The 13,130-nt window shown below is 37.0% G+C and overlaps 1 protein-coding gene across 3 annotated transcripts in view; it reads right to left on the minus strand.

Moving 5' to 3' along the window:
• Nucleotides 1-13,130, minus strand: part of LOC148272069 (3-phosphoinositide-dependent protein kinase 1-like) — a 30,834-nt gene that overhangs the window by 2,632 nt on the left and 15,072 nt on the right. For 2 of the 3 annotated variants that reach the window (XM_088240571.1, XM_088240573.1), the window contains exons 2-4: nt 8,364-8,658; nt 7,000-7,962; nt 450-733 (exon numbers count right to left, since the gene is read on the minus strand). In XM_088240571.1, coding sequence (XP_088096697.1) covers nt 450-733; nt 7,000-7,962; nt 8,364-8,658 — 1,542 coding nt within the window. Of the gene's footprint in view, nt 1-449; nt 734-6,999; nt 7,963-8,363; nt 8,659-9,480; nt 9,690-13,130 lie in introns of those variants that run through there. The other variant, XM_088240572.1, reaches the window with a different exon arrangement.

Consider the following 13,130-nt stretch of genomic DNA (forward strand, 5'->3'; position numbering starts at 1 on the left):
GTACATACATAATAAATACCCTAAGAGAGGAAGAAAGGCTTACAACTTGTCATTGGTTGATTCAAAACTTTTATTTCTTCTGCATCTATGAATACACTAAAATCTTTTGTTAGGAAAATATTGGTTCCCTAGAACTAAAATACCTGCCAATTTACTACAAACAAAAACTTTCAATAGTTAAATAAATAAAATCCTCTAATTGTTAAATCTAGGGTTTATCAACAAAAAAAAAATTGATAATATATTCACTAGAAATTTTGTTCCATAAATGGTATTACAAAGTTAAAAAATAATATTTTTTTTTTCATTTTATTTTTATTTAAGAAGGTAAACATGAACAGAAAATATGAGGAAAAAAAATGAAACCCACTAAACCGCGAAACCGGCTTGTCAGCAGGTTTCTTAAAATATCTGTTTAATTATATCTGAAAATCAAAAGAATAACTCACCGTGTGAATGAAGAATATTCTGAAGTTCTTGGGCTCTACCCAAAGGTCTTTGGACCAAGGGATTTCTCCTTTGACTATCATAGTTGCAGGATCAACATAGAAGAGTCGAGGGCCAGTTGTGAGGAGGAGCATTCTTCGCCTTGCAAATAGTCCCTTTCTCTTGTCAACCAGTCCGTGTTTCAGGATGAGGTTGTCTTCGACAAATCTGTGCCATTTGTTGTTTTCGCGCTGCTTTTCTAGTCTTTTTTTGAATTCATCAGGTGAGATGTCGCACATTCCACCACCTGTTAACAATAAAACATTATTAGATTTTTTCAAAGGTGAGTTTATTTTTCTAACCGTGAATATCATATACAAGTATATAATGTAGCAATGTTTTAACGAATAAATAAATACAAAATAAAATAATGGCATGAAGAACGAAACTAACAAATATATTGTATATTAAGCCTGTACATAATAACTTAATAAATAATTTTGGAAGTATTATATTGTTTGCGTAAACAATTCCGAACAACTCCAGACCGAGGCGAATCTCAAGCAGACCGGTTCAAGACAAAATATTATAAAAGTGTATCACATATCCTTTGTTGAGAATGTGACGAGAAGTATCTCGTTGGCACCAGAAGACTGTTCCGCATGCTACAATGCCTTTGAGGAGTTTTTTTGTTTACAAAAATTACGTTTTGTAAATCAAAAAAAAATATTGTTATTCTTAAAAAAATTACGTTTTGTAAATCATTAAAAAATATTTTTATTCTTAAAAAAATTACGTTTTGTAAATCATTAAAAAATATTTTTATCCTTAACTACAGTAAGTTGAATGCAAAAAAAAATGTGTGAAGATTTTTTTTTAAATGTCTTATTAAATCGCATATTAAACGCTTAAAAGAAAATTTTCAAATCAATGTTGTTATTCTTTAAATCAGTATTAAATAATGAAGGTTTTATTTGTAAAAATTAAAGACGCTAAAACATAGGGAGATACGCTAGTCGACCTCTATACAAAGTTTAGCGAGCGCGGCGCCGTCACAAAAGAATTATTACATAATCGCGCATTCGTGAGCATCAAAACATTGAGCTCTATTTAGAGAGTCTAGACGCCTTTCATTTAAAAGGATATTAAAAAAATAAACGTGTTATTAACACGAGATGGTAGACAGAACCGCGGTTGGCGAAACCGACGCGCGACGCCGCGCTCGCGCCGCGTCGCCCGGTAGGAATAGCGCCGGCGCCGGGCGCGGGTGCTCGCGCTGAAATCGCCACATACTTCAACTAAATATAGAAAAGTGAATGGACGAACCACTAAAACCCATTAGTAGTTCTAAAGATTAAATAACGAATAAGATTGCTATATTATTAGATGGTCATTCGTAGCGCAAAAAGCGATCAATGTGTGTCAACCGATTGTTTCGCGAAGGGCCCTGACCTAAATATGAAGTTTCAAGTAGATAATAGCATAATGAAACAGGTAGGTAATTATAGTTGAATTAGTCGTTAGACTGCGTTAGCTGTAAGGTGAAACAAAAAGCAGGGGAAAATAAAGCGAGTATAATGGAGTTTACAACACGAACATTATTTGGAAGAAATGAAATAAGGGGAAAAGCGATAATATGTTTGCTTTATAATATTATTCTTGCGAAAGTGAAAACGGGTATTGATAAGTAGTAATTTTACGTGGATCACCCTTTAAACTTTTTTTTAAGTACATAGTTTATACTGCGTAAATCGCCACAAGTTACCGACGACCACATTATCTGGGGCAGGTATTAAAAACAAAAATGCGCAACACCGTACAAAGTAGGCCGCAGCCGAATGTCGCGCTGGAGAGTAGCCTAACCGACGCTATGCACCGTAGCCTGCTAGCTTGGTAGTTGGTATCCAACAGAATAACAGACTAGCACACGGGCGGCATTCATTCATCCAGCGGTGGGCGGCCTCGACTGGAGAGGGGAGGCGGAAAGTCGGTCAGCGAAATGGTTACGTGAGAGAGCCGTAAACAAAACGTAATGCCTCGAGAGTTGTTGCAATACGTAAATGCGTCACCATACACAACAAACACGACCGTCAATCAGAAACTAAGGTGGAGGTGAATGACGGTAGAGATTCACTCAAAACTACGAAAATCAGCAATGTTTCCATTAGTTGATGGATCCGGGAAATAAAGGGACAGAAGAGAAAAGAAAGATGAAGCGACTTTGTTGTTTCGATCTAGAGTTCTTTCGCTTCATCAATTAAGAACTAGCATAAAAAAACATTTAACCTATTAAATATATACGATAGTACCGAAAAACAAACGCCACAGTTCATACTGTGATCCAGATCTAAAACGAGATGACAAAGAGAAATCCCATTTTCGCTGCCGCTGAATAGAAAGTCAAGATCGTTTTTGTTTTGAGGTGATGGTTGCGCAATATTAGCGCTCTGCTATCTGCGCAGTAGTCCGCAAGGTTGTACAGTGTACCACATTATCATCATACGACCTAGAGTCAGTACTCTGTACAGACAGCGCCACACAAGGGATTGTGGCGCAACGCGTTTTCCAGTGGCAAATAAATAATCAAAACATTGTTAGCGTGTCTTGGCCTAACACATTTCGTCATTGTCCTTTATGAAGCTTCGCGGCATTCTATTGAATACTGAGGAGAAAGGCAAAAATACAGGTCTAGGTATGAAGGAAATTCCTCGGCTATAAAGGTTGCGAGAAATAGTGGCGAATTATTCAAGGCACAAAAGAATCGAAAGTCTTCCGCGCGGTAATAAGTTTTGGTAGTAGAGTGCCGCATACCGCAACAAGGCCGGCCACTCTAGGCCTGGTCGCGCGGTCCCGCGCTGTCTGCTGGCGGAACTTTCTTCTCTCACGGCAAGTGGGCCGCGCCGCGCACCGCCGCCACCGCCGTTGGGAAACTGAGGCCGGTTTTCGGAGATTATATTAGCCATGGGAAGTCGAGATAGAGAATGCACCCAGAGCGCTTCGGATCGCGGACTGATTATTAAAACATTCTCAGCGGTGTTCGTGAGAGTGAAAGTCGAGCAGGAAGGGAGAATGGTGAATGCCGCATGTCACGTAACGGAATCGGAACTTTATGTCGGTTGCAGATTGCAGATACATTTCCGATTGCTGCAGAACTAGTAGTTTAGTCAAGAACTTCTAGTTCGTGCAGTGAGTATTCCAAAGCATAGTTAAACGGGAGTACATTTATCATAACGCCTACCTGAAACTAGTAGGACTCTTTAAAATCACTCCGTGAAACAGCAATCTCGTGATAATATACTCTAGGGTGTCGATTATGCAGAACTTCCAGAGGTCGAGGACTAACGTCATTTCTGGCGGAGTTAAATACTAAATTCACCATCGGAACAGACGTCATCTCTTTTAGTATTATGTCTGCTCTGCGTTCAAATTCCGCGGAGGCGTCTTATGCACCATACGAGTAGGGTGTCGAGTTTCTTTGGTAGACTCGAAGAAAATACTATAGTGACACTCGTATCACAAAAACAAAAACGATTAAAGTAACGCGAATTGAAAAACCCGAATATTTACGTTTAGTAATGACTAACGACCATTTACTGATACGTTAACGTCACAGACAGACACGTAGATGAAGAGAAGGGAGTGTGGAATCCCCCCGAACCCAGACGTGTTTGCATCGAATATCTTCCTATCTATTTATAGCGAGATACTTTAAATGTCGTCCGCGCAAGAATCGCAAGATACAAGACGAGAGAAAAACAATGCGACAGAAGTGTCGCGCCGAAAGCCGATTTACGCGCTGCGTCGCGAGGCAGCACGAATTATTCCTAGATTATCGTAATGCATTTTTTTTAAATACAAAGAAAGGGACCAATTAAAACGTCCTATGTACATGGCACTCCAGAATATGATTTGTCTTTATGTACAATATTTGCAAACTGGCGAGCTTATTTCCAAATAACAATTTATTCCAAACAACCAATAAAATAAAATGTATAGACGATATTTTACATTAACTGGGTATTGTGTAAAAACAGGGAAGATAACGTTAGTTTATTTTTTTAGACTAACCTTAAAAAATAAGTAAGAACTTTATAACGATGGGGAATAAATTTAAATCATGTTGAGATAGTAGGGAAATAAACCCTCAAATAATATGTTCAGATTAAAAAATATATTTTAACACAAAAGCTTAGAGCATATGTGTAGACGGATATTTACAATGAAGCTAAAAAATATCGCCGGAAAAGTAAAATGTGACGTACGACATATGGAAAAATATTTGCGCAGCGTATATTCTTAAAGCCTATTTACAGGTTTGTACAAATATAAATACATAGCAACGGTGGCTGGCGCTGAGGAAAACTATATTATTGAATGAAAATATTTACTCAAGCGATGCTCGCTAGGACTACGGTAGTAACAGCGACAAAACAGAAAAAGAGAATAAAAGGCAAACAGTGCAGATGGCTATAAGTCACGTCTGTCGAGCGACGGTTACACAAGTGTGTCGGCTGAACCATAACACCTCAGGTGATGGCAATAGCGGCAACACACTAACCGCAATTATGCTATTAGGTGAACATATTATATCAAACGTTGGAAAGTGTTCGATACAATAAGGGTTTCCACAGGAGGTGAGACTGACTGGAACTAAAAACAACCTTTACAATAAGGTTTAAAAATGTTTAACGAGTTGCCGGAAAGTCTCGGGCAGCTGGAAGCGTCGCCACTTTTCGAGCAAAATGCTTTTTGTACATAAGAGATGGGGATAAGAAATGTAGATTTATAGATCATGCAGATTTATAGATAAATTTAAGTCAGGAATTTTTTTAAATATTTTTTTTATTTTAAAATTTATTTATAAACCCTTACGGATTATTACATTTCTTTTACATAAAATAATATATGCATTTTTTATTCATACTCTGTAGTTCAAAATAATATTTTTTACATCTTTTGAAAAGTCTTTTGTTTAGTTTTGTCTGGTAGTTTATTGTATAATTTCAGTCCCTGGTTCATTAGTCTTGATTGTCCTTGTCTTGTTTTAGAAAGTTGTATATGGTATTTGTCTGATATTCTCGTATTATGTCCATGTTGACTACAATTTTTTACAAGTTTTAGTTCTTCGTCTACAATTACATTAGTGGCTAATTTATGGATAAATTTTAATGATTCTAGTTGAAAGAGTTCAGTTATATTTGATTGCTTAGTTTGTTTAAAAATTTCTCCAGTTGCAGTTAAATAGGGAAGGTCATATACTAACCATAATATTTTATTTTGTTGTCTTTGTAGTCTGTTTATGTCATTTTGATATCCTGCTCCCCATAGTAGTTGCGTAAAACATATTTTAGTTTTTACATAGGCTTCATACATTAGAATTTTTTCCGTTTTTGGAACAAAATTTTTGATTTTTAAAAAAAGACTCGATAATGTCACCACTTTGCTAATTAAATTGTTGATATGAACTGTCCATGTTAATTGTCTGTCTATTGTTAGTCCTAAGTATTTAACATGTTCAATTTCAGTAAGTCGTTCATTATTTATGTAAGCATCTATCTACTTTGTGACATTTTTTTCAAGATTCAAAATGGATAATATTGCTTTTTTTTTCATTAAGTGTAAGTAAGTTTGTGTTTGTCCATTTAGTCAACATAGTTAGGACTTTGTTTATGACATTGTTTGTTAATACGTCTGTTTGATTTTTATAGAATAGTCCAATGTCGTCGGCATACATAATAATTTTTCCTTTGAAATTGTACAGTGACAAATCATTAATGTATAAAATATATAATATTGGACCCAAAATAGATCCTTGGGGTACTCCAAAATTTACTGTTTGCAAAATATTTACTTCAATTTTGGGTTACTTTGTAAATTCACCAATCAAACAAATAAATCATAAAATATAAAAAAGCGAAATGAAACGAAAAGCATATCAATTTATTATCATTCTTCCGCGACACGATTCAATGAATTTATGAACTGAAAAGTTTATTGTGTGACATTTTGGGCTTAGTGAAAATATGGAGTTAATGGAAATATGGTAAAGCAAATGAATTCATGCATAATAACCTTTAACTTGTGGTAGTTCATATTCAGTAATTAGCCAACGCGACGGACATTGCCCGCAGCCAGAGACTGCATAATAATATGTCTTGTATGTATGCACCAACATACACAGCGCGTTTATATTATACTGATTCCGAACCTACCGCAAGGATTATTGAAATGGGTTCCTGCATCGAAGCGAGCTAACGCTTGATGCACACAAGTATGGAGTATGTATATTGTATGCTTATACTCGTACGTTTAAGTGTATCGGACGCGAAAACCGTCTCGAGCTACATAACGTATCTTTTGCATTATTCTAATTGCGTTACAAGGATTTTCGACCTCATAGGTAAACGAACATGCGTTATTTGCATCATGCGTTTATTATGTTGTAAATTATTGGAATTGAGTTTGAATACACTGAATAAACTAAAACGTGCATATTTTATTACATATCTGTCTATAGCAGTTACCCACACTTTGAACCGGGGAACAAAATATATAAATTGGTATAAAACTTACATTGTGGATTAGTGGGAAGCAGGCTTGCGGGGTCATCGAGATCCAGTTCCAAGCGGCAGAGCTGAAGGTCTCCCAACCCGGGCTCGAGGTGATCGGGTACTCGGTACTGAGGTCCTTGGGACTCTTCAGCGCGACCTGACAGGTGAGGGTAGATGGGCGGCGGCGTACTGTCTCTGAGCGTGTCCCAATCCACTCCGGCGAACAAGCGGTGTTTCCTTATGCTGTCGTAACGGTCTCCCTGGTCACGGGCTCCCAGCCTGTCGTTAGGGTCTAGAACGAGCAGTTTCTTAACTAGATCTTTGGCTTCTGGATCAAATCCTTCGGGGAACTCGTAATCCAAATTCATGATCTTCTGGAAAATGAGGTATTCGCTCCCCGCACGGAACGGTGGCAATCCCGATACCATTTGGTAGATGATGCAGCCGAGGGCCCAGAGGTCACAAGCGCGGGAGACACATTTTTCGGTTAAGAGTTCGGGACTGACATATTGCGCCGTTCCTACGAAACTCATTCTGCGTCTACGAGATATCTCTCCGCTGGCATTTTCCTCGTCTTCTCCTCTACTGTCGCTATTACTGTCGGAGTCCGTGGGGCGGATAATTTTGGCAGATCCAAAATCTGTAACGACAGTATGCATTTTCTCGTCTAACAATATATTTTCGGGCTTGAGATCTCTGTGAATTATTCCTCTTTTGTGCATCTCCTCTAGAGCCAATAAAAGTTCCGCGGCGTAAAATTTTGTACATTTCTGATCGAACGATCCGACTTTAGTGATATGAGGCAGAAGTTCGCCATTTTTAGCGAAGGTTATGACAAAATATAGTCTCTCGGCGTCTTGGAAAGTGCAGAAAAGCCGAACGAATCCGTGGCTCGCATTATAAAGCATATTCAAAACTTCCTTTTCTCTCTTGATGTACTCGGCTTTTTTCTCCCTCATAATGTGCTTTTTTTCGCACACTTTAACTGTGGAAGAAAAAAATAATTAATAAGAGCAAAACTATACAACACAACAATGAAATTAACGAATATTCGTGTAAACAAAACAAAGGGATAGTCGGAGATTTTAAATACATTCAGGATAAAAAGATTTTAGAAACACCAATTACCATCATTTTAGCAGGTGATGGCGGTATTGTGTATGGATGTGTCTGGTAATGACGGCATTCATTAAATAGCTTTCTATTTGTCACAAAGCCGGATTCAATATTATGTAGGTCTAGAAAAATTAGTGAAAATGGTATGATATGTATTTTTTAGCAAGAAAATACAATTGAGGAAATAGATATGTATTTTTTTGTTAGAATGGCTGTTGTTTTCTTTTAATAAATAAATAAAGATAAAATAAACACGATGGTATTACTTACTCGCATATTCCTTTCCATTGTGGATGTATTTGGCGAGATACACGGTGCTGAAGCAACCCTCCCCGATAACTTTTCCGAAGATGAAGTCCTTAGCGGTCTTCTTGGTATGCGAGCTGGGGTCCGCTAGCGGAGTGGGTGACGGGGAAGGGGTCACCACTGGAGACGGGAGTTTGGTGCTGGCCAGCACGGGGGCGGGGGCCTTCTGGCTGGCCGCCGCGGGGGCGGGGGGCGCAGCGGGTGCTGGGGGCGCCATCGCCGGGGGCGACTCGGCCGGACTCTGTGGGCGGCCGTTAATCTGCGAATGAAGAAACATCATAAATTATTATTAATTTCTTAGCGAATTCAATATGTGATTTTCAAGAACCACGGAAGAACATATTTTATACGTTCACTATAATAGGCCAACGCTGTATAGATGGCGAAGAAAAATGTTTTTTATAAAGTATATTTCGACATAGCGATATCGCGGTTGATTAAATATTTGAAAAATAAATGTCGATAAACACTTTGGCGAAGTGTTTGTTACTTCAAATAATAGAGGACTACCGCAAACTATAGGTACCTACATATTATCATATCATAATGTCGAGGATTTGAAGCTAAAAAAAATAACACGAAACTAAAGACGCAAGAAACGAAGGAATCGGTATCCATCTATCCGTCAAGATGTCGAATAGATTTAGTTACACACACGCACATAACGACTCCGAATCAATTTCCTACAGTGTTTCAATAGACACTCGGAACCTTGGAATTTGTTTACGATTAATTTTTTTAATCGATTAAACAAAGTTCACAGATTAAATACGTCAGTAAAATTTTTTTTCAAATATAAATGACCCACTATTAACTTGTCTAGAAAATCACTTAAAATCGAAATATCGGTGAATCGAGCCACACTTTAATTTATAACGTCGGGATGTTAAATCGTTAGTAATAGTTAAAAATCGAAAGTAATAGTAACAATTTCAAAAACAGAATATTTTTTTGTATGAAGAAATAATATTTTTATAAAACTTTAACTTACTTTTAATTTTTTACTATTTCTACTGATCAAACAACCCGGCCTTAAAAAAGGTCTTATGACATTATGCACATATGTAGACAATAAGTTTACCTTGACTTTCATGAAGGCTAAAATGAAATATTTTTTCTTGAGAGAGCGTAAACTTTCGGGGGAAGTGAGAAAATACCTCGCGAAAAACTAACCCGCACTTAGACTTCCGTTATGGGTTCCATCACTGCTGCGGTTGCGAACTGGGACGAGAAACGTTACAAGAGCACTCACTAGTCACTAGCGGGGAACCGAAGGCGCGCGACTAAAGTAAAGATGTTCAATATGTAATGCTTTATTTTCTACCGAGTAACGAATACCGGTTCTATAAAAATATTCGTTACTCAGTAATCGAACATGTTCCGGTATTCGATAATATTAATTCGTTATTATTTTAATATGATCTTTTGAAAACATAAATGCCTATGCTATAAAAAGCATAATGTGCAATAAATACATAAACAAGCGGTACTTTATTTTATACCGATTAACGAATACTGTTTTAATAAAATGATTCGTTACCAAGTAAACGAACAAAATTTGGAAACCGATATTCGCTATTTTAAATAATATCTTATTACTTTTACACAAGGAAATTTTGTCAGTTACTCTACTACTGCTAAAAGTAAAGATATCGTAGTCAAACAAGAAAAAATGAATATCAGTAATGCAAAACAATGTAAGATAATCAATACGCTTTTGATGCCACTCCAAGAAAACAAATTACTGTTATAGATTTTAAAAAATAAAAATATTTCAGGTCGATCTTGAGAGGTTGGAACCCGGGATGTCATAAAAATAGCTAAACGCTTTTACCACTACTCAAATGAATACTAAAAACTTGGTGTTAAGTACACACATAAAAATGAATTATCGGTCAGTAAAAAGACAAATTTATTTCTTGTTGTGAAAATGCAACATTTTAATATTCGTAAGATAAAATCGTCTCTTTTTTCATGGTTTAAAAATACGTTTTCTGCATATTTAACTTTCAACATTTTAACGTTATTATAAAAACAATTCATAAAACAAGACTTCACCATTACAAGAGGTAAAACAATATTGTACATAAAGAGATTTTTTAGTTTGGAGGAAAACTAAACTGTTTGGTAAAAGGAACGAATATAAAATATCGAGTACATTTATCCGAAGTATCGAAAGACCGAGATATACCACGGGGACATCGCTACGGCGAGCGACTGGCGTGCGCGTGCGGCGGCGCGCGGCGCGGCGCGGTCGAGAGTCGAGCAGTCGAGACGGCCTTGGGTGCCGCGGCTGGCGGCCGCGCGGGCGCGGGCGGCGGGGAAGGCCGCCCACGTCACACGTCACGTGGGACCCACAGACGAAGGGAACTTGGCTAATTTATTGGCCGATTCGGTGAGAATTCAGATGCGTTAAATGACCCTGCATCTTGATACGGTACATCGATGATGCGATTGAAAAAAAAGGTAAATCAAACGACACTCGATTTTTTTTAACTGCTTGTAACACATACCAAATTTTAGAAGAAATACCGTTGAATAAAATCCGTATTTTACTATAATTAGAATAAAAAATAATAATTCAGTTTTAATAGAATTTTCAACTCCCTCACTCAATACATCCACAAAACATAAAATATTACTCGATATAAGGTCTTTTCTTCTTACTTATTGCCTCCGTATGAATTAGATTTTAGTATTTAGTAGGCACCGTTAAAATTACAAAATAGGATAATACTCGTATTCATTTCTAAATTATATTTTGATAAGAAAGCTTTTGTAGCATCGAAACAGGTCGGCCGTTAAATAAATAATAATTAGTTGAAGAAAGTGTTATTTTTTATTATACAGTGAGTAAACACAGAGTTAGTGCAACAAATACAAAATGCCATATTTTTCTGTTGAAGTTTTAAATGAAGCATGTTTTGAAGGTAAAAAAGTAAGTGCGTGTATATCGAGGCATGATCGCCAAAACATCGTAACCGACAAAAAATATTTTACCGAACACTCTTTCCTCTCGATGAACAAGAAATACACTTATTGATATCCATAAAATGAATATTCGAAACGAAACCTACAAAGTATATTCCTTAATAACTGGGAAGAAAAAATATTATCCCGTAAAATATTCCTCCTGTCGACTACGATGTTTTGGCGATCACGGCTCGATATGCTAAGTATGCTTTGCCTATTACGTAGCGGGGAGTACAATCGGCGGCGTTACGATGGCGCCGATAATTACCGCATACTAGTATTATCACAGAAAATACATTATACAATAATAATCAGTACACAGATGGGGAGTCGCGCACAATATTCTGCAAGGCTCCCGCGAGTGTTATGTAAATGCGATTTAATAACAATTAAGTCACAAAGAAATACCGTTTTAATCTTTATTTCACAGTGCACACGGTGCTATATTTTAGGTTATGTATACTTGCAAACATACTTAACAAAATCTAATTGCATTATACTGAATACGGCAGCCATTGCGTACACCAAACAATATCAAAATCAGAAAGCCGTAGCAACGAATGAAGCTGGTAGGTGGTAGGTAGTATCATGTAGTCAGTGATAACTACTGGTTTTTGACTCATTTGAAGCTGAGTAGGTTTCGACCACACGACTGTAGGAGGATATGACATACGCAACAAGCGTGGGAAAACCTATACACCACCCATTTGAAGGATATTATTAAATTGACTTCAAAGCTACCTATTATATTTTGCAGTTTATATAAATAGACAAACAACAACCGATCGTGGATACACCGCCAATAAACAAAGACGCGAATCATCGTGACATCATTATGACAGTTTGGGATGACATCACGCGCCTAGTCATTATACCGAATGTGATTGGAATAATACATAAACAAAAACAAAAATGCCGGAACGAGCGAAAGCTAGTAGGTAGGTACTAGGTACGAACGAAAAAGTCAATCAATATAATAAATAATAACAATTACATGTACAATAATTTGAGGATTATCTTTTTTGCAATCAGTGCATTCATAAGATAAAAATACGTTATTAGCGATTATGCTGTAAACATAAACGATTTTAAATGTTCATACTCGTTTACTCAGTACTTTCAATAAATTGATTTAAACAGAGTATAAAAAATATGGACAGTCAATATTAAGCTCGTGTAAATAAACCGCATATCATGTAAATATGAACACGTGCCGGGGAAAAGTAGACAATCGCTATTAAATATTTATACACATGGACATCAAATAAGTGAATTAATATGGCACATCAGCCTGTTTTCTCAGATACTCCGGTACACGTGTATATTCAAAAGAAAATATTTTTATACAGTTTAGGAAAACACAAAATAGGGCTAAATGCGCGTTATTTACAGCTGCGGAAGTCAGTAAGGCGTAAGTAGATTGGTAAACCGTAAAAGGGAAAAATCCCGCGGTGTCCATTTCCCCGCCACTGTTACACAAAATCCGATGTTAAGTCGCGAGGATCACCATTCGACCACCGGAAACACATTGCAAAGGTTCTCAGTTATTGAAATACCAACGCGGATTTCGTAACGGAAATATGCGTTAGGCGGTTGAACTGAGCTATTTCCATCGCAATATCACTTACTACTTATTATTCCGACACCCGTTCTCGACTGAGAAGTAAGTAAGAAATATAGACCGGAAAGTCATCAACTAATTTGGCCGAGATGATTATTTATCCGATGACCAATTTATAACCTCAGCGTGCCTAGTCT

Source organism: Micrasema longulum, unplaced genomic scaffold, assembly GCF_059751315.1.
Source record: "Micrasema longulum isolate JH-2025_06_02 unplaced genomic scaffold, ASM5975131v1 h1tg002503l, whole genome shotgun sequence".
Taxonomy (NCBI): domain Eukaryota; kingdom Metazoa; phylum Arthropoda; class Insecta; order Trichoptera; family Brachycentridae; genus Micrasema; species Micrasema longulum.